At 43.8% G+C, this 27851-nt stretch overlaps 1 protein-coding gene across 4 annotated transcripts in view; it reads right to left on the bottom strand.

The window, feature by feature from the left end:
* LOC119159463 (peptidyl-glycine alpha-amidating monooxygenase B) overlaps positions 1-27851 on the bottom strand; it is a 182343-nt gene that overhangs the window by 38494 nt on the left and 115998 nt on the right. For all 4 annotated transcript variants that reach the window (XR_005108088.2, XM_037412226.2, XM_075865543.1 and 1 more), the window contains exons 16-21: positions 23207-23349; positions 22564-22652; positions 22266-22402; positions 22028-22189; positions 4591-4687; positions 4271-4498 (exon numbers count right to left, since the gene is read on the bottom strand). Coding sequence is in view for 3 of the 4 variants with exons in the window: in XM_037412226.2 (XP_037268123.1) it covers positions 4271-4498; positions 4591-4687; positions 22028-22189; positions 22266-22402; positions 22564-22652; positions 23207-23349 (856 nt within the window). In the remaining variant the exon portion in view is untranslated. The remainder of the gene's footprint in view (positions 1-4270; positions 4499-4590; positions 4688-22027; positions 22190-22265; positions 22403-22563; positions 22653-23206; positions 23350-27851) is intronic.

Genomic DNA, 27851 nt, shown 5'->3' with positions numbered 1-27851 from the left:
GCTTGCTGCGTCGTCCTCAATTTAAGCTGAACCCTCTTTGTAAGTCTCCAGGTTTCTGCTCCGTAGCTAAGTACCGGCAAGATACAGCTGTTATATACCTTCCTCTTGAGGGATAGTGGCAATCTACCTGTCATAATTTGAGAGTGCTTGCCGAATGTGCTCCACCCCATTCTTATTCTTCTAGTTACTTCAATCCCGTGGTTAGGCTCTGCGATTATTACCTGCCCTTAGTAGACATAGTCTTTTACAACTTCAAGTGCACTATTACCTATCTCGAAGCGCTGCTCCTTTCCGAGGTTGTTGTACATTACTTTCGTTCTCTGCAGATTAATTTTAAGACCCACCTTTCTGCTCTCCTTGTCTAACTCCGTAATCATGAATTGCAATTCGTCCCCTGAGTTAATCAGCAATGCAATGTCAGCGGCGAAGCGCAAGTTACTAAGGTATTCTCCATTAACTCTTATCCCTAACTGTTCCCATTCTAGGCTTCTGAAAACCTCCTGTACGCACGCGGTAAATAGCATTGGGGAGATTGTGTCCCCATGCCTTACACCCTTCTTGATTGGTATTCTGTTGCTTTCTTTATGAAGCACTATGGTAGTAGTTGATCCCCTTTAGATTTCTTCCAGAATGTTTATATATACTTCATCTACGCCCTGATTCCGCAGTGTCTGCATGACGGCTGATATTTCTACTGAATCAAACGCCTTCTCGTAATCTATGAAGGCTATGTATAGTGGTTGGTTATCCTTTGAGCATTTCTCTATTACCTGAGTGATAGTATGAATGTGGTCAATTGTTGGGTAGCCTGTTCGAAATCCTGCTTGTTCCTTTGGTTGATTGAATTCTAATGTTTTCTTTACTCTACCTTTGTAAATAGCTTGTATACTACAGAGAGCAAGCTGATCGGCCTGTAATTCTTCAAGTCCTTGTCATCTCCTTTCTTATGTATTAAGATGATGTTAGCGTTCTTCCAAGACTCTGGTACCCTTCCCGTCAGAAGACACCTCGTAAACAGGGCGGCTAGTTTTTCTAACACAATCTGTCCTCCATCTTTCAGCAGATCTGATGTTACCTGATCCTCACCAGCAGCTTTGCCTCTTTGCATGCTCTCCAAAGCTTTTCTGACTTCTATCATTACTGGTGGGGTGTCATCTGGGTTACTGCTAGTTCTTATAGTATTAAGGTCGTGGTTGTCTCGGCTACTGTACAGATCTCTGTAAAACTCCTCCGCTATTTTAACTATCCTATCCATATTGGTAGTTATTTTGCCTTCTTTGTCCCTTAGCGCATACATCCGACTTTTGCCTATCCTAAGTTTCCTCTTCACTGCTTTGACGCTTCCTCCGTTTTTCAGAGCGTGTTCAATTCTCTCCATGTTATACCTTCTTACATCGCATAATTTCGTCTATTAATCAACTTCGAAAGCTCTGCCAGTTCTATTTTGTCTGTTGTACTTGACACTTTCATGATTTGACGCTTCTTAATTAGGTTCTTCGTTTCCTGGGAAAGCTTGCCAGTGTGCTGTCTAACTACTCTGCCTCCAACTTCCACTGCACACTCCCTAATGATACTCGTCAGATTATCATTCATTGTATCTACGCTAAGGTTGGTTTCCTCACTAAGAGCCGAGTGCCTGTTCTGCAGCGACACTCTGAATTCCTGTACTTTCCCTCACAGTGCTAGCTCATTGATTGGCTTCTTGCGTATCAGTTTCTGTTGTTCCTTCTTCAAGTCTAGGCGAATTCGAGACCGTACCATTCTATGGTCATTGCATCGTACTTTGCCAACCACTTCCACATCCTGCACGATTCCTGGGTGTGCAGTCATTATAAAGTCGATTTCGTTCTTATTTTCGCCATTAGGGCTCCTCCATGTCCACTTGCGGTTTTCTCATTTTCGGTAGGAGGTATTCAAAATCCGCAAATTATTGCATTCTGCGAGTTCTACTAGTAGCTCTCCTCTGGCGTTTCTAGTGCCGATGCCATAATCTCCTACTGCTTGGTCTCCAGCCTGCTTCTTCCTTACCTTTGCATTAAAGTCGCCCATCACTATAGTATACTGTGTTTTTACCCTACTCATTGCCGATTCCACATCTTCACAGAAGCTTTCAACTGAAGCGTCATCATGGCTGGATGTAGATGCGTAAGCCTGTACTACCTTCTTCTTGTATCTTTTATTCAGTTTAATTACAATACCTACCACCCTTTCATTAATGTTATAGTATTCCTCTATGTTGCCAGCTATGTTTCTGTGAATTAGGAACCCCACTCCCAGTTCTCTTCTGTCTGCCAAGCCCCGATAGCAAAGGACGTGCCCATTCTGTAGCACAGTATAGGCCTCACCTGTCCTCCCAACCTCACTGAGCCCTATTATATCCCATTTAACACCCTCTAGCTCCTCGAATAGTACGGCTAGACTTCCCTCACTAGATAAGGTTCTAGCGTTAAACGTTGCCAAGTTCAGGTTCCAATGGCGGCCTGTAGTCCAGAGATTCTTAGCACCCTCTGCTGCGTTGCAGATCTGACCGCCGCCATGGTCAGTTGCTTCGCAGCTGCTGAGGACTGAGGGCCGTGAGTTATTTGACGTATGCATGTGGGAGGTAGTGGCCAGATACTGCACCAGGGTGAACAATCCTTCTCTGGTGAGGGAGTGCGTTCCCGGCGGTGGTTACCGGTGAGGCCGCACCCCAGGCCTCTTAATACAGTTCCATCAGCACGCGGATATTTTTTTTCCGGTTGGGAACTGCGCGGCACCGGGATTTGAACCACGGTCCTCTTGCATGCGAGGCAAATGCTCTAACCACTACGCCATCGCGGCACCCGGGCATATGACGCTTGAACCGCTGCAGGGTGTAGTGGCCAGCGGTATGGCGAGGCCAATACGGTAGACTTAGTACCCACAGCAGCCGTCATTGGTCGCAGTCTGAGAGCGTTAGCGGCCCACGTGTGGTCGGAATTCCAGGTCCCTTGTGACCTGTGTTGCTGGCGGTGGCAGTAGTTTATACTGCCAGCACCACCACGCTTTCTGCATCAAACCATCTGCCACTGCGATGAGCTCCTTCAGGTTCGTAAATGAAGACCCTTCAGCCAGGTGTTGCAGCTGTGGATGCATTTGGCGGAGAACCGCTGCACCTTTTCTTCATCAGTCATTGGCTCTCTGATACGATCGTAGTACTCCGATATCACGTATATAAATTCTTATAAGTTCTCCTCAGGGTGGTGCATTTGCTGCTCAAGCTCCTCTTTTAAGTTGCGTTTTGAGTTGATGGAAGTGAACTCCGCATAGAAAGCTTGTGCGAATTCATCCTACGAGGCAAAAGCGCCGATGAACTGCCACAAAAGCTTAGCGCTGCCCTTCAATGCAGCCGACACCACGTTGCTAAGCCTATTCGCCTCCTCGATCCCAGACACAAGACAAAAATTGTCCGAACGTTCCAAAAAAGCCTTCGGTGACAGCAGGTCGTTGAAGGCCGAGAACTTCGGCGGTTTTGCGAGCGGCAAGGATGTCATGACAGGCTGCTGCGAGGGTTGCGGCGCGGACAATTGCATGCCTAGGCTTAACGGCGCGGCCGTGGTTGGGGCGATCACCACACGTTACTGCAGCAGGGAGGCGACTTGCTCGAGCTAAATCATTGATCCACCTGTTTGACGATGAAATATTGCGCTACTTCCTTCTGAACGACTACGTGATCCATTTGATCCCAGATGAGCCCCCACTTTTCAGGGAGGAAGCATGCACAACACGTCTCATCGAACACACGCCTTATTTCCCACTCCATAGCCCAGGCCGCCCCCATCCATCCTCTTGATGATGATGACGGCGGCGCCAGCACCAACTGTGGCACCATCTCTCAGCCTTCCGGTTGCCGCCTTCGCCACAGTTGTTACAATTCATTGACAGTGAATGAGAATGACAGCCAGTTCAAAATTAGGGGACTGGGCACAATGGTGGAACACTTGCCAATCAGATGCAGAAGGCTTTCTATTCATTCACGTCGTCAAATCATACACCACAATATAAACTTGTGCTCCGTTTAAGCAATCTATGATGGCTGGTGCAAACAGCCTCTGCCCTACTGAAAAAACCGTTGGAGTACTCTCTTGTTTTCATATTCAACATAAGAAGAAATTTTACCCACACAAATCAAGTACAATAGCTGCAACAACCTTTTCTTAATTTGTAAGGGATCTAAATTGTTCTGCCATCATTCCAAGCACTTGATTGCACATCACTAGCCCCAGCCATTTGCTCAAGCACTGTTACTCACCTTTCCTGCGCTTGAGTCGCACAATAAGGGTGATGATGAGAAAAGAAAGGATGGGGATGGCCAGCAGTGCAACCACCACCATGGAGAAGCCAAAGTTGTCCTCTTCACCAGCCGAGGTAGGCAACTTGCTGGAGCTCGATTCTCCTCGCGATGTCGAAGGGGGCGTCGTGCTAGGTACCGCTGGTGGAGGTACGTCGACCAGCACTTTCTTGCTACTGCGGTGCATCTCTGCAACAAGCCACACCATAAAAAGTGCATGCTGGTTTGTGACAAACACACAGCCTGGGAAAGTGTCTAGCTGCCTGCTGAACTGCACTCACCTCGGACAAATCGCCACAGGCGGTTGGGACCGATTTCACCCACGTACACCTGCTCTATGTCCTTAGAACATGCAATGTCGTGTGGGGCCATAAAAGACTGAAAAGACAAAAGATGCAAGCATGGAGTCACTCAACTTTGCAGGGCCAAGAAAAATCAGTCACCCACCTGTTGTCTAAGATGGCAAAGAAAAGCAGTGATGTGTGAATCACAACTAAAACAGGCAATAGACATACAACCATAAAAAAGGTATAGTTTAATGCAATAAACATAGTATTGAAAGAAAGTGGTCATTGAATTGGTTGAAATTTACTGGCCTCGATAAGTTTAAAAAGTGGAATAATTCTGTAAAGTCAGACATGTAATGAAAACTTAAGCACAATTATGAGCACCCAAACAGTTTTACATTCAAATATTATACATTCTTTTTACATGTGGCAATTGAAATCTTGTAGTGACTGCAGCAGGTCATTCTTAATGATATGAAAAAATTGAAATTAATAATGCATTCCTTACTAATCTGTCTCTGCATAATATAACAAATTAGAAATATATTGCAATAAAACACTTGTTTACATATTTTTGCATTACTAGCATTAAAATGAGCATTATTACAACAGGTGATAACATTGAGAAATTCGCACAAGCTTTGAAAAGGTGTGCAGTGTCAACTTTAATAAAAAAAAAAAGTCAGAGTATCGCCACAAGGGTGACGTAACCATAGCAACAAATTGGAATGCCATACGAAGAATTACAAGCAGATCGAAACGTTTAGCACACTGCTCGCACGAAAATGATCAACGCAAACAATTTTTAGATGTAATTGAATCATATTTGTGTATGAACTTAATAAATCTGCCAACTAGAATAACAACAGAAAGTGAAACTTTGCTAACCTATGTATAACTAATTATGGTCGTAGCGACGTCACTGCTGATGTGCTAACAACTGATCTATGTGATAATTTGTCAACATTGCCTTTTATTGCAACTAAAAAAGAAGTAAAAGTGTAAATGATGCTCCTCTTACATATCCCTCTGTCAATGCCAATGCCTTGTCAACATTTTGTGATGGTATTGAAAGTATCAACTGGAATATTGTCTGCAGTGAGCAAAGCCCTAATACATCGTATGATCTACAGTGGAGCCTCGTTCATACGTCTTTAAGCGAACCGGGTAAGAACGATATAACAACAAAGAAAACGCAAGGGTGAGGAAACCTCCGAAAATGAATAAGAGCACAGGTGCTTTTTGACAACAAACAATTTATTTTGGCAAGCTGAGCCTAAGACTTGAAATATACGAAGATAGTTGGCTGCCGCTTTTTTCACTTGCTGCTAAGCACCATGCCATTTCTCATTATTCTGAAAGGTTGCATTGCTTTCAGCGTCGCTTTGGTGAGCAACGTACCTGCGAAGATAGTCCAGGGCCACGACGACTTCTCCAAAACTGAGATCGGCCGACTCCACTGCCAACTTTTCAGAATCGTGTAGCTTGTGCTCGTTGTGAACATCGATGTCCCTGTCTATTTTGCGGTCGAGCTTGCAATGATCTCTGCTATTGTCTGGCACTCTGACGGCACGACCACAGCATCCATAGCGACGTAGTCGTCGTACATCGTACCCGTGGCACCCAGCGCATTCATTCCATTACTGGGCTCTTCCTAACAAGAGGCTGCTTCCGATTGTTGAGCTTCGATGACAGGCTCCCCTTTGCTGTCTATACGGAACTCACAACTAACGAAGCAGTGCTGTATAGTTGACGCGCTTACTGCACTCCACGCTGATGCGAGGTGTGGAGTGCCGAAAGTGTCGTAAGCTGCTGTCCACGATCAAATGTGAGACAGCGCATGACGATGCTTTTTCTGTACGAATGCCTCACACATTTTATGACCCCAGCATCCAACGGCTGGAAGTGGCTTGTCGTATTTAGTGGAAAGAAACAAGTTTGACATTTTGTAGAAATGACACATGTCTCAGGCAGGCAGCACAATTGTCTAGGAAAAGGTGAACCCTCACCATCCTGCACTGTGAACCCATCTTTTATTGAAGTATCGAAGAAACTCTTCAAACAAAGGGCACGTCATCCACACAAGACTTCTGTAGTGGCATGGCAGCAGGTGAATGTTTTAAAGCACCGTAGGTTTTTAAACTTGCCAATCACCTATGAGATTAGTACGTCCAAGCATCTATATTGAAGCAAAAGAGCACCTTGAGCTGATCTTTCCTGTGTTTGCCTTCGTGGCATGCCTTGCCCTTCAGGTTTAACGATTTCGATGGCTGGACACGAAAGAAGAGGCCTGTCTCGTCAGCATTGTCAATGCCATGAGACTTGTAGCCCTCAATTAAAGCAGATAATGTGGGCTTTCAATCATCGGCTGTTTCCACGTTCACACTTGCCGCTTCTCCACTTACCGTTTAGTAAGCGATGCCATGCCTCTTGCAGAAACAGTCGATCCAGCCACTGGACGCTGCAAAGTCAGCGGTGCCCAATCGGCTATTTCCATCATCGTATTGCGTAAAATGCAGCCGTCGAAGTTGATACTGGCAGCGTGAGTTTGCTTGAACAGGGTGAAGAGAGGCTCGCAGAGGTTCCTGTTTTTGTTGCCGCGAGCTTGCTTGCCTTTCGGGCCGAAGAGAGCGACATCCCCTTCAATCTTGGGAAACTTCAAGACACCGTGAGCGTTGACGGTGGCAATCTGAGGTCTTACGCAATGTCGACCCTTTTTCGCGCTGGCTGCTTGTCAATTGCTTTAAGTAAGTTCAAGTTTTCCTCAAGAGAAAGCCCTTTTCACTTAGGTGATGCCCAGGGTTCTCACCACAGTGGTCGGCGGTGGTTTTCCTGTCCACCTTTCCGGCTGCCCATCCACCTTTTCAGCCAGCCGTTCGATCCCACCCAACCCACCTCCCGTTGTTAAAGCTAGCTGTACTCGGAAAAACTGGAAGCTACGAGTGTGAGATGCCGGCTTCCGCAAGCCACAAACCGAAAATGCAGGCTGAGAAGGAAACGTTTAATGAACGAACCCGTCAGCAACTGAAGTGATGGTCAAAGAACACGCTCATTGTATGGAAAGCGCACGATGATAGTAGCGATAAGGTGAAGAGAGACAACCTCCCTCCCTTTCCTGCCTAAGCTTGGCTCACTTGGCGTTGGCTTGGCTACATAGGCACAGAAAAACAGCAATCAGCGCTCTGATACTGATCGTACTGCTTGTGCGAGCTCTTCTCTCGTCGTTGTTGAGGACCTCTAATCGCAACCTTGTCGCTGGCTGATTTCTTCCTGAACTTTATTTATTGTTTTCTCAATAAGCTGCGTTTTCTTATTTCTGCAACATTATCACTAGTACAGCGCCTAGATGCACATCGTATGTACATTTTTAAAGCATTTATGGTGTGGCACCACTGATTGTGCGAACTTTCCACTTTGTAAATCCAATTCAATCCAAGCAAACGAGATGGTAAGTAGGTGTTCTTGGTGTTCTTCTAACGCGCTAACAAAAGCCTGCTGAAGCCTCATGGAATTTGTAGTCATTTAGACTGTTCAACTGGTTCATCCAGTGCACGGGAAAGGGCTGCAAGAAAGGCGGCACAGCCATCTCTGCTGTTTTTTTTCTCTCGAAAAACTATCGAAGAAGTGCCTAATAGTGATCCGCAAAAAAAAAAAAAACATGCAGCCGGAAGTACTTGATGTGGACGCTGTTGAGGCCCTGACATCACATGCTTCGCAAGGACTTAAATCCAGTGCGCACGGTGGCGGCTGTTCGACCTCAAGTGTTGAAGCATTATGTGATGAGCCGAATGCTTGCGAAGCCGGCAAGCAGGCAGCACTCTTCAACGCATCTTGGATACGTGACCATCCCTGGCTTTTTTACGACAACAGCAAAGGTGGAATGTTTTGCAATCTTTGCATAAAATACAGCAAGAGGGCTTTAGAAAATTTTATACGGATTGGAGAACCATGCAAAAGAATACAGCTGAACAATGTTCGTAAACATAATGCGTGCCCATCGCACCGTGACATGATGCTTGAGGCAAACAGCAAGGTTGCTGTGTCGCCGCTGGAAAAAGTGCAGCGCTCGGTCTCCCGCAATGCCATGAGGCAAGCATTTGCATCAATGTGAATCACATCAATGTGTGATTGTGCAAACACAGGATACTGCGCACAACGAACTTCGAGCCGCTGTCTGTGCTTGGCCTTGATGTGAAAGCTCAAATAACAGCCGGTAAGAACGCTACGTACTGTAGCCAGAGATCAATTCAGGAGATGGCCACTTGCCTGTCAGATGTTATTGAAGATATATTCCTACGCGAACTTGGTCAGAGTAAGCACTATGCTCTTATGCTCGATGAAACGATCGACTGCGCAACTGTGGAGCAGCTGGTCATACACTGCCCATACATTTTAGGTGGGAAAATAAGAATTAAATTCTTGACCATGATTGATGTACTGGGCAACCACAAACTACACCAAGACGAAAGAGCAAAAGCCCTCATACTACCAACATAACTTGTGTCGTTGAAGATTTTTATTACTAAGAAGGGTCCACTCTTTAGTACCCTTTGTGGAATTGGAACTGACGGTGTACCTTAAACGGTGTATTTCTTCTCGGTGTATTTTTAAAAAAGGAGACCGTTTCCATGTTGACAATTATCGACCAATTTCCTTAACGTGCTGTTGTTGCAAGATGATAGAACATATTGTAGCTAACCATATTCTTAATGTACTGGAAAAAAATAAAACATTGAGTCCCTTCCAACATGGTTTTAGAAGGGGATTTTCTACCGTTACGCAGTTGGTCACCGCCGTTCATAGTTTTAGTTTAATCTTAGATCACTCCGGGCAAATTGATGTTTTGTTTTTAGACTTAAGCAAGGCATTCGACAGGGTTCCTCACGGTAGCCTTCTTTTAAAACTTAAACAAGCAGGAATTCCTTCTATACTTGTAAATTGGGTTAATTCATATTTGAAAGATCGAACGCAATTTGTAGACATCGATGGTACTTGTTCCTCTTCTCTAACAGTGGCATCAGGTGTGCCCCAGGGAAGTGTGCTGGGGCCCCTGCTTTTTTTGTTGTATGTTAATGATCTAGTGTCTGTGGTTGGTGATACTGTGAATATTGGAATGTTCGCGGATGATATCATGATTTATACTGAAGTGCAGTCTGCTTCTGATCAACATCGGCTAGATAGGGCTTTATGTGACATATCATCTTGGTGCGACAAATGGGGCATGAAAATTAGCACTACAAAAACAGTTCTTTTACGTATAACCAGGAAACGAAACCCCATAACTTTCCGGTACAAAATTAAAAACACCTTAATCGAGGAGGTTAGTAAGTTTAAATACCTAGGTATCGTATTGAACTCCAGATTAGATTGGAACGACCACGTTCAGCAGGTAACTTCTTCAGCGCTAAAAAAACTTGGTCTTTTACGGCATAAACTTCGAGGTACACCTAGTAACGTTAAGCTTTTAGCGTATAATTCCATAATTAGGCCTAAACTGGAGTATGCAGCGGTTGTTTGGGACCCGTACACGAACAAAAACATTAACGAATTGGAGAAGGTTCAGAGGAGGGCTGTTCGTTTTATTTATAATAAATATAAAAGAAGTGATTCTCCGTCAGGTATCATGACACTCAATAAAATCCAATCACTACACATTAGACGCCAAATTGCCCGCTTAGCTTCTATGGAATCCCTAATTAAGTGTAAGACTAGATTATCACCCACTCCATTCATTAGTCCGGCCACCACGAGGAAAACACGACACACACATAGCCACAGTTTATCCCCATTCTTTGCCCGAACAAATACCTTTAAGTTTTCATATTTTCCACGCACGGTAGATGACTGGAATAAATTGCCAGAAAGAATTTTTAGTGGAAATTTTATGACAGCCCTACACGATCATTTTAGAAACTTTTAATTACTGGCGATCGGGTTTTTAACAATGTTTTTTGAAGTTGTGCGTGATTTTCTAGTTTTATTTGGATTGGAAACCCTGCTATGTTTGTGCGAAAAGTCGGTTTCACCGTGGCTTGTTTATTTTGTAGTTCTAAGCGAATTCTGCGTTTTGTTGCTTCATTGTTTTTTTTTTTGCGTTGCATTGTATGTGCGTGAACATTCTTTTTTTCTGCCCGTCCTGCTTGGACCATTAAATTGGTCTGCAGTATTGTATAAATAAAAAAAAAAATAAAAAAAAGTACCTGTTATGACAGGAAAAAAAGGGGGAGCTGTGAAGTTATTGATTGACAAGCAAAAAGTTCTAGCAGCTCCCCAGAGCTTTCAGACTGTAGGGGCTCATTCGCTGTGCAACACATAAGCTCAACCTAGCAGCATGCCAGGCAGCCAAATCAGTTCCATACGTAAATAAATTTAAGGAAATTTCGCAGCAACTGTACGCGGTGCTGTCATCTTCGGCGAGTATTGCATCCCACGCCTTGTCGGACCACGCCACGAATTCCGAGCCCGCTATCTTCGATGACGAGATCGGCGCGTGGCGGAACTTCAGTGATTGCCATCGACCAATCACCTACGGACATTGGCGCCCATGTGACCAAAATGAACCCTATATAGACGAGCAACGCTTCTGCTTCGTGGGATTTGGAGCCGGCACGCTGGCGGACATGCAGCTGATTTCCCTGTTGTTCACGCAGGTTGGTTTGCATTATCCCATTCGGGCTTCTCGGCTATTGTGTGCGTTGCCGGCTCCTCCCACTTTGGCATTTGCTGATGCTCATTGTCGTAAAAGAGCGCGAGCGCCTTGAAGAACGTCTTTTCTGTTTGCTAAAAGGGTGTTTTATTTGTTCCTACTGTTGTTGCTTTCCGGCGATGTGGAACTTAACCCGGGCCCTGTTGAAATGGATATCTTACAAAGCCTGCAAAAAGGGCAGACTGAAATCCTAAATAAGCTAGATTCTATTGAATCCCGGATCGCGAAGCATGAGGGAATGATAGCGGACATAAAGGACAGCCTTGGAGCAACTAAGAAGCAAGTCGAAGACTTAGGCAAAATAGTTACAGAGCATAAGGATGACATTTCGATTCTGCAGAAAGAGTTGAGGAATTTGCAGGCTAAGAACGTTGACCTGGAAAACAGAAGTCGTAGACAAAACCTTTTGTTTTATGGAGTAGATTACAATAAAAAAGAAACATGGGACGAATCCCAGGAATTGATAAAAAAAATCATTGGCGACAAGCTTGGAATCGAAGTGGCATCGTTAGAAAGGGCACATCGCATTGGTGTATACCGAGAACAAAAAAAGCGACCTATCATCGCAAATTTCGCTTCGTACAAAGAAAGGCAAGAACTTTTGTCCAAGGCAAAAAAAATTGAAGGGGTCAGGTTTCAGCATTGATCAGGATTTTGCGCCAGCTACTCGGGAAGTGCGAAAGCGGTTATGGGAATACGGTAAAGCCCCTAAAAGTGAGAGCACAAAAGTAAGACTGAACTTTGAAAGGCTTTCCCTTGATGAAAAAACGTACGTATGGGATGACGAGAAGAAGGAAGTTGTTCCATTGCGAAAAAAATGACGCGCACCTGAAAAAAAACACGCCCGACACAGCTTCGTCACCGTTTTAATAAATTGTAGAAGCATAACGAAAAATACGGACGAATTGGCGGGGCTTATCGAGTCTGTTAAAGCTGACGTAGTTATCGTAACGGAATCGTGGCTGCACCGTGATATCAGCGACTGTGAAGTATTTCCAAGTGACTTTGTCGTGTACCGAAAAGATAGACCAAGCCATGGGGGCGGTGTATTCTTACTTGTGCGAAGTTCTTTGAAATGTGCTGCCCTCGACATTCAGTGTAATATTGAATCTGTTTGGTGCACGATTACCCTAGATGATAATTCTTCATTCGCTGTAGGTGCATTATATCGAACCCCAAACTCGGACTACAAAACACTTCAGTCGTTAAATGAGATTATCTCGGAAGTTTCAAATCGAACATTCCTTCTTGCTGGTGATTTTAATTTGCCAGACTTAGAATGGCATGATGGAATATGCGTACGAGGTACTGGGTGCCGCGCAAACATAGAAATGAAAAATATAATAGACAACTACGGCCTTACCCAGTTTGTTACTTGCCCAACTAGAAATAATAACCTTCATGACCTTGTGTTCTCAAATTCACCCAGTTTGGTGAATAATGTCAATGTTATTCCAGGAATCAGCGACCACATGGCTGTTGTTGCAGAAATCAAAAAAGAATGTAAAAACACCTCAAATAGTGCGGCAAGAAAGGTTTTTCTGTTCAGTAGGGGTGACTACACAAGAATAGTCGAAAAGCTAGAAGATTATTTGCCCATGTTTGAATGCCTAGCTGAATACTACAGTATGAATGATTTATGGCTTAGCTTTAAGGACAAGTTGTTAGCACTCGTAGATAAGTATATACCTGCGAAACAAGCGGAAAGCTTCGTAAACGCAAGAAGCCATGGATGACGTCCGGTATTTTGAGATTAATCCGGAAAAGACGACGGGTTTTTGGTAAATTAAAGAAATCTGGAAGCAGTGACCACGTGAAAGAATTACAAGCATTAACGGAGCAGTATAAATCATGTGTGAAAAGCGCAAAAACGAAATATTTCGAAGGGCTCAGCAATAAAATGAAAACTAATTCAAAGTGTTTCTGGCATTATATCAAAGAGTGTGGGTCTGATCATGTTGGAGTGGCTGAACTAAACTTTAATAATATGGTTGTAGTTGATGAGGAAGCAAAAGCTACCTGTTTAAACAAATATTTCCAGTCTGTGTTCTTGCCCAAGCTTGACGTTCCTTCAAAACCACACCCAACCACGATTCCGCTGATGCCACCGGTAGAACTGAGTGTCCGTGGCATATGTTCTCTTCTAGAAAACCAAGATGAATCCAAAGCAGTTGGTCCTGATGGCATCTCTCCTCGTATTCTAAAGCGATGTGCACTGCCAATTTCCCTTTACCTTTATATAATTTATTCAAAATCCCTTTCAGCGGGAACTCTACCCGAAGATTGGAAAATTTCTCATGTTGTTCCGGTTCATAAGGGTGTCTCAAAAAAAGATGTAACAAATTACCGACCCATTTCATTGACGTCAGTGGCATGCAAAATTTTTGAGCACATTTTATCCAAGCACATATTGACCCATCTTACTGCTAATAATGTATTAATAAATGAGCAGCACGGTTTTCGTAAAGGTTTTTATTGTACGACGCAACTTGTAGAGTTCTTTCACGAGCTGGCTTCCATCGTTGATGAAGGTGGGCAAACAGATTGTGTGTTTTTAGATTTTCGAAAGGCCTTTGACACCGTGTCACACTCCCTTCTCCTGGCTAAATTACAGACTCTAAATTTCGACCCAAATGTGTTTATCTGGATAACCAATTACTTGCTGAACAGGCGTCAATGCGTTCTTTTAAATGGGAAGTGTTCATCCTATGTTAACGTTACATCAGGCGTGCCCCAAGGCTCTGTCCTTGGGCCTCTCTTATTTCTTATTTTTGTAAATGATATTTCTGTGGGTATTTCGTCGCGCATGCGTTTATTTGCCGACGATTGTGTGTTATATCGACAGGTTCAGAACGAAGGTGACTGTGCTTATTTGCAGAACGATTTGGATTGTATTGTACAGTGGTGCCAGAAGTGGCAAATGATGCTAAACCCCAAAAAGTGCGTTCATATGCGTGTTTCCAAAAAAAAAGAAACCAATAGTAACGGCGTACACCATGGATACGCATACTGTTATTACCGAACCAACATGCAAATATCTTGGCGTTGTTTTGTCGCATGACTGCTCATGGAATGCCAATGTTGATCACGTTGCTGGCAAAGCGGCAAGGGCTCTAAACTTCATTCAGAGGAACCTAAGATTGGCACCCCGAACATTAAAAAATACAGCCTATCTCACATGTATTAGACCGAATTTGGAATACGCATGTCCTGTGTGGGACCCGATGCAGGCGAACTTGATTGATAAGCTTGAAAAATACAAAACAGAGCTGCGCGGTTTGTTTTAGGGCGGTACGAGCAGAGAGACAGCTGCAGTGCTATGAAAGCTGAATTGGGTTGGGAATTGCTTTCTTTACACAAGAAAAAACTGCAATTGAAGTTTTTCTTTTCTGTTTTTCATGGGCGGACTGGGATTGACCGTCATAACTATTTCAGTGAACCCAGTTACATATCTAGTCGACATGGCCACCGACGCAAAGTGAAAGAGTATCGTGCAAGAACGACCATGTTTTATAATTCCTTTTTTGTGATGACCATTAGAGATTGGAACCGGCTGCAAGACAAGCAAGTGTGCTGTATAAACGAAGAATTGTTTTATTCCAGTCTGTAACCCCCCTGCTGTAACGCCTTTTTGAGCAAAGCGGGGCACTCACCGAATAAAGAATAAAGAATAAACTTCTTTGCATCCAGCTTAGTTCGAACAGCTAGGCTGAGTGCTGTGCAGAAAATTTTTGAGTCTGAAGAATGTGGAGGGAAACTCATCGAGCCATCGGCCACAAAGTGGCTGAGTGTTGGTGGGTCATGCACAGCTGTCCCCAATAATCTCTCGGCCATCATCATCAGCCTCTCAGGGAGACCGAACGCAATGACATCAGGGCAGCAAGCTCAAATTCGCAAGAAATGCAAAGTTTGTTGGGAACCTACTGATGATGTGTGAGCTTCTTCCAGCCATCGACAGGCTTTCCAGAACTCCTCAGACATCATATCTGCAGGCAGACCTTATACAAGTACTTATCAAATCATGCAAGGACCTTGTAAACTCAGTGCAACACCCAGACACAGGTTAAGGATTTTTGTGTCAGCCACGACATACATGTACCCATCACAGAGGAATCTGAACAGTGGCTTTATAGCATGAAAAGGGCATTTGTCAAGAAGCTACTGGAAAATATCCAGGACAGGCTTCTGGACCATGCTATATTCGCCAGCTATTATACTGTGTTTGCCCGCAGCAGCTGCGAACAAATGGTAGGTGGCAATGAAATCGATATTGCCAATGCACTGGGGAGGCTGTGCCCAACTCTTGGCAAACAGTATACTGAGGACATGCTTGCAGAGTGTATTGCTTTCGCCAACTTTGTGCTTGAATGCGAGCGTTTGCAAAAGCTGACAGCTACAGATTTCTTGCTTTTTGTGGCACATGATGTGAAAGAACTGTTTCCTATCATGACTTACTTAGCAGGTTCCTACCTCGTACTCGCACCACACAATGTAGACTGTGAGCTAGACTTTTCACCTCTAAAGCTAATTAAGGAGAGACACGGGTCGCGATGACCGCAAAATTTCAGAAAAATCAATTTTTTGAAGTATTTAAAAAAAATAATATATAGGGTCTGAAAAAAGTGTTCCTACAATGCTATTGCCATGTAATGCGTATTTGATAAGTTCGGTCTCAAAGTCAGTTTCGTGACCATTTCCACTCACGAAACCACCGCAAAAACGGTCATAATCGACGCTGCGGCGCCTGAGAACCACGCCAAGTAGCGTGGCCATTTCGGTCTCATTTGAAAGCAGTATTCTTCTTTTGTATGTTCCTAGCGAAAGAACGCTTTTCGTATAGCAACAACAAAGTTATCGCGAATAAAGAAAAACCAAATACCTGCGCATCATTGGTGCGTTTCAATCACGTGGGGAGTTCCCTGTTCTCTATTAGATGTCAAGGAATTCGTCTCCTAGACAGCAGTGCGCAATCTGCCATTTCATGACGAGGCCTAAGCAATGGCTGTGCAATCGGTGTGATGGCAGACAGTCATCTAAAGTTTCATACTACTCATGTGTTCGAAAAGAAGCAAAAACGATGTCTGAGAGCATGCAGCGTCTTATCAGCGAAACCCTTTGCCACCGAGAACATGGAAAAAGCTAGCTGTGCCAATACTATCAGGAACGCGGCTCCCACAATCATGGACACGATTCGCGGCGAGATCAAGCTATAGGTGGCAGCAGCGTCCCCACGAAAGTGTGAATAGATAATCGGGGGTGCGTATACAAATACACAGAGCAGCGTATCATTGCGTGCGGTCTGAGCCGATTGTCAGCAGATAAAATGCTCTGACTACAGTTCACTGGTAATATCTATGCTCTTCTCTAATTAATCAGTGCATGAAGCCTATGCAACTTTACCATTAACCGCGAGTTAAGTGCATTCTGCCTCTGATATGAATGCTCGCCCTGGGCGACTCTCTTCACACTTTCGAACTAAATCACGTCTTTCCTATGTTGTTTGTATGTGAATAGCTTGTGTTCTGCCTGCTCATATTGCTGTACCGTGACTGAACTACTTATTTACATCTTTGCCATTTGCATACTACAAAAAAGAGAGAAAGAAAGATAGTAGAAAGCCTGCATATCTGTGCGATTAGTTCAGTACTACTGTTCATACATTATACGCATATGATCTTTTTTTTTTCTCATTCTGTTCCCCATGAAATGTGGGACTGTCAATAAGACTAGTCAGGAAAGCTTAGTGGCTGACAGCGCTTTGCACTACACTGCATTTACCATGTGTATGCACATGTTCTTGCATCAGTGAAATATAAAAATCTCATATAAGAGTTCAGTAGAAAGCTTTTATCGATGGATTGCGTGCATAGCAGTGCTACAAGAAAGGCCTAGTGAATGGCACAAACATGTTTTGTTTTTTTTTTCCTACAAAAAATTACCACTGCCTTGCGTCGGTCACTAACAATGACACACTTGCAAGAGATAAAGTAAAAAAGCTGAAATTTTCAGTGAAATTATATGACATAATATATAAGGCATGCCCTATAAATCAATTTTGAACATCTGAGCTCTTCAAAGGGTTCCTAAATCTGAGCACCCGTTTGCGCACGGCAACTCTGTTTTAAGTACAGTTTAAGTACAGTTTAAGTACCGAAGTGACACAGTTTATGTGATAGTGATATCGCAACATTTCTATATAGTGGTACCACAGCCAAATTAACACAACTAAAGCTCCTACAGTGCCGTAGTTGTGCACCTACCAATAGCGAACGAGTGCATGACCTAGAGCCTGCTTTTTTTTTTGTTTGTTTACAACCGAGTTGCTATAAAATGCTGCATTCACACACCATTTATAGTCCTCATGTTTGGGAGGATGCGAACAGCATTTTAAAAGCGATGCGCTGGAAACAGAAAGCGGCACTCACTCTGAAATTATTCTGGTGATTGGAGGATATGATGACAATAAACAGCACTCTCAAAAGTTCCACTCGCCGATCTTATCACAATGCATTAGCAGTCGAGCAAGACCAAATGCTTTCGTACGTCCTTTCAGGCACATGTAGAAGCAGTTATACTCACGCTGACATGATCGGACAAAATACACTTTGAGAACGTGCATGACGTATGTGCACATAGAAACGCGACGTCGCTAGCAGACGATGCTGGGAGCGATCCACACTTCAACACTTCATCCAGTTGCCGCCAGGCGGCGATTCTACTTGATCTCGCGACCAATAGCCGGGATCAATGATCTCATGTGATATTCCGAGATCAACATGCTTGTGGTTTGCGCGGCACAGCAAACAGACAAACTGCGTTGAGTTGAATTTTTTTTCACCCTGAATGCTTCACGGAGATGCAAAGACATATGAAGATTCCATAAAAGTGGGAATGATTCCTGCCTCGTAAAAGGATGCCGTGCACGTTACTAACGACTGCGCGCGGTACGCTGACTTAACTATGAAAACTCTGGAAACATCTAGCATGCAATAAAAAGAAAGCGCACAAAGAATGACGACGACTACACTCCTGGTGGCTTCTAGCATCATTACTGCACTGATTTACACCATTAACTGTTGAATATACATGCTCACCTTGTCCCTAAACTTCTTTTCTTATTCTCTAAATACAACATTTTTCATCACGTCCGAGGCCATTGCCTACAGTATCTTTTGATCTAGTGGTCAGATTTTGATAAGTTTTGCAGCATTTGAAAGCTTATACATTGATGAGAGTAACAAGACCAAACAATTATGATAATTTTATTAAGAATAGTGGTTTATTTAGTGATATAACTAAGCAAAAGTTTCAAATTTCTGATGAGTCTACTTGTTAAGGCCATAACTCTTATGGTTTTTTTGCACTGCCTGTTCTTTACAGAACACTGTCATATCTAATTTGCTGCAATCTTTTATGAGAAAGCTGTCTAAACAGAGGGCAGAGTATAGGTTATGGAACAGTCAATATTTTAAAATCTGGAAGTGACAGCTGAAAACTAATTGCATATTTGTTTTCAGCTGTGAGAAATGCATATCACATAAACCTTTTAGCTCTAAATACTCAAGAATAAAAAAAAAAATTCAAAACCAGTGTCTCCCTTTATGGTGCAACTAAAAAAACCACCTGAAAGAAAAGTAACAGGACTGCCTTATTCGTATTGCATGCGAAGGATCTGACATTGACACCTATCCATACGACGAGGTTGTTGAAACGTGGGCAAAGAGCAAGAACAGGAGGTTGAAGGTGTAGCATCTCTAAGAAGAAAAAGTGGCAATAAAGTGCCTTTTTGTACTTAAATGTCTGCTGTTTCATTGTCATTATTCAGTTCATGTTCATATGACCCGCCCCACCTCCCCCTTAGCTCTCGCTAGAACCACATTTTGTGTTTTCATTATTCAGTTATTGCTCATATGACCCCCCCTCCCTCCGTCCACCTCTCAAAATTTTTTGGGGAGAACCTTAACGATGCCATTAAGGCTTGACACAGATTGCGTTGACAATTTCAGCCTTAGTGCATATAACAACAACTGAAGACGAGTCACAACGAGCGGCGTGCGGCCGTAGGACTGTCCCGCACTTCTGGCATTCCGTAGTGATATTTCCATTTAAGCACTTTTCACAAATAGCTATCTAGATACAACTTCTTCAACTCGCCTGCGGCTTTTTGAAGCCTGTTACATAGCCAAGCCAGGCTAAGACTGTCAAACGTCAAATCAAAATAGTGGTGCCCTGGAAAGTTCGGCAGACTAGGTTGCGACGCATCATGCAACAATGTTGTCACAGTTGTGACATAACAGCGGGGTTCGCAATACATCGGATCCTATGAGAGCTATGCTGGGACCGATGAAAGACAACATAACATCCGAGAAGACGCAGCAGTGAGGAACGCAACAGCGGGGTTCCACTGTATTGCTGCAACATGTCGAGAGCTGTTATGATAGCAAACTAGTTCTGCGGAAACCTGCAAGGTGGTGGAAGGGTTAAGAAAGTGAAAGAAGACAACCACCCGTTAGTAGCTCGAAGCCACAATGATACAAATTTCTCAAAAAGAAAAGACTCTTAGTTGCCGAAAAATTCGTTCTGGTCCAGGGTTCAAACCCGGGACTAATACTTTTCTGGGGCAGTCATTCTGCCAGTTGAGCCAGCATGCTAGCTACATGACCGGTTTTAAACTTATAGTTGGTCAAACACGCGTTGGAACATGAGAACCACGAGGCTAGATGACACATAAGCATCAATTCGTGCGTGTTCAGTACTAGAGAAGAGCTTTGGACTCCAAAAAAGGTTCATTGCAAATTTCGCAGAACAAAACATGGGCAGTTTTCGCTTGTGAGGAGCAAAGTTCTCGAATAAATTTAAAGACTTCGTAGCCCTGCCACTAAATTAAATGTCAGCAGCAGTTGAACAGCGAGTTGCTTAATACTGTCATACGAAACTTTACTCTTTTAACTCCCAAGGCTTTTTTTTTCTCCTGTGTAATGAACACTTCCCATAAATTGGCATCAGCTTTTCTGGGAAAAAAAAGAAGGTAGGTTAATTACGCAAGTAAATACAGTACCTACATACAGTAGACTCTCTTTAAGATGAACTCGAAGGAACCACTATCATTTGTTTGTCTTATCAGGAGTTCGTCTTTTCAGAAGTGCCCTCAAAAATCAAATACGAACATGCCAAGTGCACCCAAAACAGTGAATGGAGTATGCTTACAGTGGGGAGGAAAGGAATAAAAAAAGCATTTGTTTGGCTAAGCTTGATAAAAACTATGCTTTTAAGTAGAGTATTTACACTAATCTAATGAGTGTTTGATTTCATAGGTTCATCATAAATGTGCTTATGAATAAATTGCTACCATGTTTTAACAACAAAACTGTTGTCTGACCATGTTTTGATGATTGGAAAAATAAAAAAAGGGAGAGACAAGCGCAATTTTGGTTCAAGGAATGAAAAATTTCTTCTTTTGGCTGTTGACTTCTGAGAGAGGCTGTTTTACTTTTGGATACACCTCCACTGCATACAGTTACCTTGACAAAGCCAATTATATGCCAAGTTGTTTATAAAAGTCTCTGCAAGGTTTTGTTTAAGGTTCAGATATTTTCTTATTTTCAGCCAGCAGTAACTTTTCCTAAATGACAAGCAACTTAGGATCTCCATTTACACTACTTACAATCATAAGCCTTGGGCATGAAAAAAAGACACGACGTAGCAATACTTAGTATGCAAAATGACCTTCCTTTGCTGTGCACTTTCATAAACAAAATGGTGCATCACAATTTGCTGCATTTCACTGGGAACAGATGCGACACGAACAGGCCCTATGCAAAACAAGGCAAACTGACTACAACATGTGCTCAGGCATCATTGTATGACAGCGATGACAATGCATCTGACTTCTCTGATGGAAGTGCTGGTGTTTCATATGATTGTAACGCACAGACAATCTTTGTTCCCGTATTCCCCTGTCCTCGCACTTTCCCTTCTAGCCCAGCTCTTGTGCTCATCTGTTCTCCATTGTGTTGAGAAACTGAAAAATGCGAGGAAAATACAAAGAGGACGAATGCTTTTTTTTTGCTTTCGTGGCTGATAAAGCCGGCCATTTCTCTTTAAGGCCTGGGGAGAGAGAGATCAACTTTTTCGCTAACCTTTCTTTTCCACTTGCGTATCTCTTCCTCCCTCCACGTCGCCATTTCCTTTCAATTTGCTTTGAGTTTTTGCAATACATTTTTTTTTTAATTTGCCTTCATTTGTTCACCTGCATGCCCAAAATAATCGTACTGCAGAATACTTCTGGTTGTCAGTCGCTGCGAGAGTTCGTCTTAACAAAAGAAGCCTGTTACACGGTTCATCTTTAGCAGACTTTTTTGCATTGAGTCTGTAGGAAGCCAAACAAACATTTTCGCATTGTTCGTTTTAAGCGAGAATTTGTCTTAACAGAGTTCGTCAAATAGTTTACTGTATACATATATGGGGCATGCCGGCAGAGATAAACTGAGACGGCGACGCCGGCGGCATAAACCAGCCAAGAGTGTCAATGTAATTGCTATCCCAGTGAAATGATCAGACTTAATGTTCAAGAAAGAAAGGCAGATAAAAAAAATTATTCAAGGGAGGGAACAGACATGTGGCTAGGAGCGTGAATAGTAAATGTTGACTTGCCTGCAGCCTTAGTAAGCTCATAAAGTAAACCTAAAAGAAGACAATGGCCACTGAACACAATGCATAGCATACCCCACTAGGAGGGGCCATTGAAGCCAACAGCTGCCTTGATGTCAGGTTGAAGAGAAAGGCCCTGGAGGGATCGGACAAGACACGAGGACCCGACACCGCTAGCAGCAGGCCTCCGCTGTATGCAATGGAGTAGACCTTGCCCCGAAACGCTTCTATGGCAATCTGTACAGAATAGGAGCTATGGTGACCACCAACTCTGCTTCAGTATAAACCAGACCTTGGGTGGCCAAAGTCTTACCTCGAACTTGAAGGAGCCATCCATAATGTCAAAGCACTGCACCCGTCCGTTCTCTCTATCGGCCACGCAAAACAGCCCTTCTGAGTCGGCCACAACAATCTTGTGGGGGATGGCAAAGCTCCCGGGAGGGGCAGTCACTGAAAGCCCAATTGAGCTCATTCATCCCTTCTCATCACAGCAAGGGAGACAAGCGATCCCGTGTGCAAGTTCGATACATAATGTGAACTTCTAGCTTGCAAAGAGTCAAGCCGTAGTTTGGACTGAACTTAATCTGGAAGCCCTAGGTAGAGGTGCTTACCAAAAGAGGAAGAGAACGCTCCATCTTCACCTATCTGACGAAGGAACTTGCCTCCCTTGTCAAAGTGCACCACTCGAGAGTTGCAATACCTTTGAAAAATAAGACAAAAAAAAAATCTGTGAAGGTCGCTCATGGATAGAAGCAAAAGCATGAAACCGACACCAACCAGGAACCCGATCGCTCAAACTTCTCAAACAAAAATTTCATTATTGGTGTCGCGTAGACTTCCTGAAGGAGACACGCTCTACAGCATAGAAAGCCGTACAAAGGCTAGTGCAGTGTACAATAAACGGAACTTGAAGGAACTGGGAAAATATGTTCTATTTAACAGGAGTTCCGTTTACTGAGAGGTGATCATAGGTGCAGAATACTAGCCCGAAACAAAACATTGCAGAGGTAACAGTTCCGTTCAATAGATTTTCATTTACTGAGAGTCAACTGCACTCAATTTATTTATTTATTTATTTATTTAATAATACTGTAGGTCTCCTGCAGACCTTACAGGAAGCAGCCATACATCACAGGTAAAAATTAGATACAAAGTTGAGGAAATACAATATTATGAGGGACGATACGCACAACAGCGGAACACTTACAATAGTGAGTACAACAACATGACAGAAGTAAGAACAGTGTAACACACCCGTCAGCCACATAGAAGTCTCCTCCACTTGCAATGGCCACACTGGTCGGCTTGCAGAAGTGGCCCTTGCCCCCTCCGGGCTGGAAGCGTTCTCCAAGAGACAGCAAGGGAATCTTGGCTCCACCAGGAGGGTACTTGTGAATCTAGAAGATCAAACACCAGTCTCACTAGCAGCGCACTGTCTGTCACCAATTGTGCTTTATGTTGCTGAACACACAAAAAAGCTTAACATGCAGCTGCAACACACAAAAATAATATAACTAATACGATTTATGACTCCCTAATTCTTTTGAAAATTCTTGTTTACCAACAGCTGGTCTTATCAGTTCCACACATACTAAATGCTCACCAAATCAATTGCCTAACTTCACCACGACTGCAGGTTATATCTGGCTGATGTTGATTCTCATGCCTAATAAGCTTTTGACCTAAAGCAATCTTTGTTTGCACTGGAGGTCAAGCAAAGTCCTTTAAGCCCCTCAGTTGCAGGCTTATAGAACAAAGACCACAGAATGAAAAGTGTAGCTAAGAATAGCCAATGAATTCCCAAATTAAAATTGTTCCATAACATGCAGATGCTCTTCACTTGGATAAAGAGCAAGTGAGAACGATTCGGTAAAGAGGGCCCTGCAACTAAGTTCCATAATGAAGACAAACAGCGCATCGGTGACGGAGAGCGGCAACATGGAAAATGGGAAGAACCGGCTGTTTCGAGGCTCTGCAAAGATAGCGAGCGATGTTCATACCATTGGTTGGGGCAACTATTTTTTGGAAGGTAATCGCTTTCACAGCAGACGCAACCCCGTCTTACGTCCTGTTGGCGGTGTCATCAAAACTGGAAAATGTAGCTATGGATTCCACAATAATACCATACAGGTCGAGGTGGCCTCCAGGCGTTGGGAGGTGGAAGCGACGGTCATGATGAAAGAACAGTCGAGCTATGCATCGGAGACATGTGGAGTGGTGTCCCAGAAGGAGGGGCTAGCACTGCAACCTGTGCATAAATTGGTGTTGATAGAGGCTCCCGGCAGGGGACTTCCGGACACCTCATGGCAACATGTTCTTCTCTGACAATGATGTGAAGGCTACTGCCAGAAAACGACATGCGGAGCTCATGAGGGCAAGGTGCAGCTTGTGCCTGGAGTTCCTCTAGTACGATGGTACAAATGAACGCATGTAGCTTGCTGTCGGAGAGTGTGCTCAGATGCGATGTGTCAGGCTGCAAACCAAGAAGCTGGAGCTCATCAAGGCACTGACACATTGGGAGAATTTGCAAGAAAGTAGCAGGGTTCTGCACCAAAAGTGTGTTGAATGCCGCAGCACCAATGCCTATGAGCAGGCGGCACACCCTGTCGATCTCTGTCATTGAGCTGTTCACTTGGCATCAAAAAGTGAGGACATCTTTAGTGTAAGAGGTGTATGTTTTGTATGATTTGTCGTTTTGCTGGACATGCTCCGCTATCATCTTCTTCGTGATGTCTGTGCAAATAGAAGGATTCGCAAAAATCTGCGCAGGTGGTGTTTAAATGAGGCCCAATCCTGGAAGTCCAGCTTGTGCTTGAAGAACCAAGTTTTCGCTACACCTGTCATGTAGAAGGAGACGAGAGTAAGCTTCGCAAAGTCATCCCAGTGGTTGAGGGCCAGAGTTGCGAGATTTGGCTACTTTACGCTAGATTGGCTATTCTTAAAAGACCACGGCAACAGAAAAATGGTGTTGGCTAATTGGCTACTTTTTGGCTATTGTTCTAGCGCTGGCATCAACAGCTAATATATGCTAAAACCGAGCGCAACTATAAAAAAAAGTATTAAGTGTTAATTCACACCGCCGGCTGTGGCTCCTTAGGTGTAATCGCATTTTATTTACTTGCCGTGGTTTTCACATTACACTAAGACCGCTTGTAACGTCAGTTGCACGCATCGCAAATATGCGCACTATAAAGGGTACTGCATTATAACCGAAACAGCCTCTTTCAAGGGCCACACTTGCACTTAACATGCTGAGCATGCAGCCTTGTGTGTCCAAGAATCAAAGCATGCAATGCATGGTGCTTGCAATTATTTAAATTTGTGAGCGTAAAAAAAATTAACGTCGAAAGGTGCATTGCCAATGTAAGAAAATCGAAAAAAGTGGGTGGGTCTAACAAAAGAAAGCATCATCATGTAAATGCGCCGACTACTTCTGACACCGCTTCAATTATGTGCATTGCACAGACTACGTCAAATCATGTTCGGATTGTCCTGTGCTGAAAGATGCCACTCGTTTTATTTCACGGGCACGCATCCGATTTCAAGACGTCCCAATTGAATCGCAAACCACCATTCAAGCGCTACACGTGTCACCCTCTTTCGATTAACGATACATATTCTTTCCCATCATGTGGAGCCACTTCAAAGAGTTCCGTAGATTCCGTATCAAACCGCAACTTAGATAGAACGCGACCACCACCGAAACCTAACCAATGCTGATTAGGCCTAGCCTGCTGTTCGGTATGTTGTTGCGGGAAGTGCGACGAAGACATGAAGATCCGGCGTCAAAGAGATCGCATCACTGAACCAAGAACAGCGTGCAATATATGAAGTTAGCATTTGCGGTCGGGAGATTAACAACGACGAAAACATGCAAAGCTTACGTATGACAGTGCCCTGGCAGCAAAGGCGAAAGCTCGCGTAGCAAACATGATATCTGTAGCAAGCTCGATGGCGACGACGCTTTTCCCGACAAGAAACTGTTAAGCGCAGTTTATTTATAAACTGCGCTTAACAGTTGATAAGGATGGGATCACAGGTGCCATGTAAAGCTGCGCACAGCTGAAGCCACGCTAACGATGCTATAATCGGCGTCGGTGCAAAAGCTTATCCGTTACCGAGGCAATCGCCCTCCTTCTCGACGAGGCCGTGCAGCGTGCCGCGGCCTTCTTTTCCTTTTCTTTTTCTGTCTTTACCCTTTGCTTGTTAACGACACGTCCCTTCCTCCTCTCTAACGCCCTTGTTGCTTGCTCCCCAGCAGCGCACCCAGCATGCCTACTTTCAGACGTGCACTCGCTACTACCTTCGTCAAGTAACGGGTGTTTCATCTTGAGGAGATTGCACAATAAGTGGTATGCGTGTACACAGGGGTTCTATGGGAGGGTAAATGGGACTCGGAAAAGACCCCGTTGTAACTGATTTTGCACTATAAGCGGTATTATTATGAGTGGTCTACACTGTATTAATGGAACCCATATAAGTTAGGTAGTACAGCAACGTCGCTGGCAGGGGACTCGTTCAGGTTTTCCAGCCGCTATTCGCCTCTTGCGCTAACGCTATAAGCTGTATCGGTGGCGCCACTCCATGCGAACGCTGGTGAAAAGTGGATGCACACAGCTCATTGAAGCATTGCGCAAAACGCATGCATCTCCTAATCTTTGCAGTCATTTTTTAATTCAGGTTTCATATTTTGACTGCCGACGCTGCTGCACTTGTCAGCCATGACGTTTCTTATGTCAAATTGTTCTGTTTTATATGTTTGGAAATGAAAGGTTCATTTTTTATCATTGTGTGCACGCATGATGTACTGCATGTGTATCTTATGTGAATGCATCTAAGCTGCTGTTTGCATAATCCGTTAACACAGACGCAATTAAAAAACATTTGCACGTGAAAAGCCCAGAAGGTCTTGTACGGCACCTATATCAAGTTTAGGATGCGAGTGCCGACATGCCAGCATTGGAAGTTTGGATCGAAATATAAACCTACTGGGATGCATCAAGTCACCTGATCTTTTTTACAGCGAAAGCTGTTATGAGATCACTTTTCAGGTCACGCGCAGTCATTGTTGTCCGCCGCCGTTGTCCGTAACCACATCGCGCGAAATTAGAAAAAAAATCTTGCACGAATGACACAGTGGTGCTTGAACCCGGGTCCGCTAGGTGCCAGCCCAATATTCTACCACTGAGTTACACCGGTGCTTGCAACTTGTTGTCAAACTTGCCTTAGGCAGGCATGACATAGCATCAATGGCACAGTGGGGCACGAACTTGGGTGTGCTGGGTGCCAGCCCAGTATTTTACCACTGAGCTACACCGGTGCTTGTGACTTGTTGTCAAACTTGCCTTAGGCAGGCTTGATGTCTAAAAAGCAATCGCGTCAATACTACTTATAAAGTGCTTTACAACAGTGAAAGAACGACCAGTCGTCGCACAATGCGAATAGCGTAACGAGTGGGTCGTCCAATGCTTTAAACCATCACAAAAGCTTGTTCTTCTTCCCTTATTAACTGTGACGCATACTCACTTCCGTCATAATTCCTCATCATTGTCAGCCACTGCATGGAAAATTGGCAAAAAATTCCTTGCAAGCGTTTAGGGGATACCACGCTTCTCAGAAGAATGACAAAAAATAGCATAGCGAATGCCGGCCTACTACCCAAAAGTTTATTATGAATGCCCTAGTGGGTACCAAGCAAGTGTGCTTGCAGTAGTTACCTAATAAGTGTTTTGAAAAGGCTCTAAAAGGCCACTCTTGTAGCTTTCACTGTGAATGTGCTGCGCCTACCGAGCAGGCCTGGTGTTTTTCTTTACTCTATTTCGATGTATTAAATATTGCTGTGACGTATATTCTTGTATTTTGAAGCGTCCGAATGCGGTGATAATCCATCGAAACTGAA

This window comes from Rhipicephalus microplus, chromosome 1 (assembly GCF_043290135.1).
Source record: "Rhipicephalus microplus isolate Deutch F79 chromosome 1, USDA_Rmic, whole genome shotgun sequence".
Taxonomy (NCBI): domain Eukaryota; kingdom Metazoa; phylum Arthropoda; class Arachnida; order Ixodida; family Ixodidae; genus Rhipicephalus; species Rhipicephalus microplus.
This window is presented reverse-complemented; position numbering and strand designations above follow the sequence as displayed.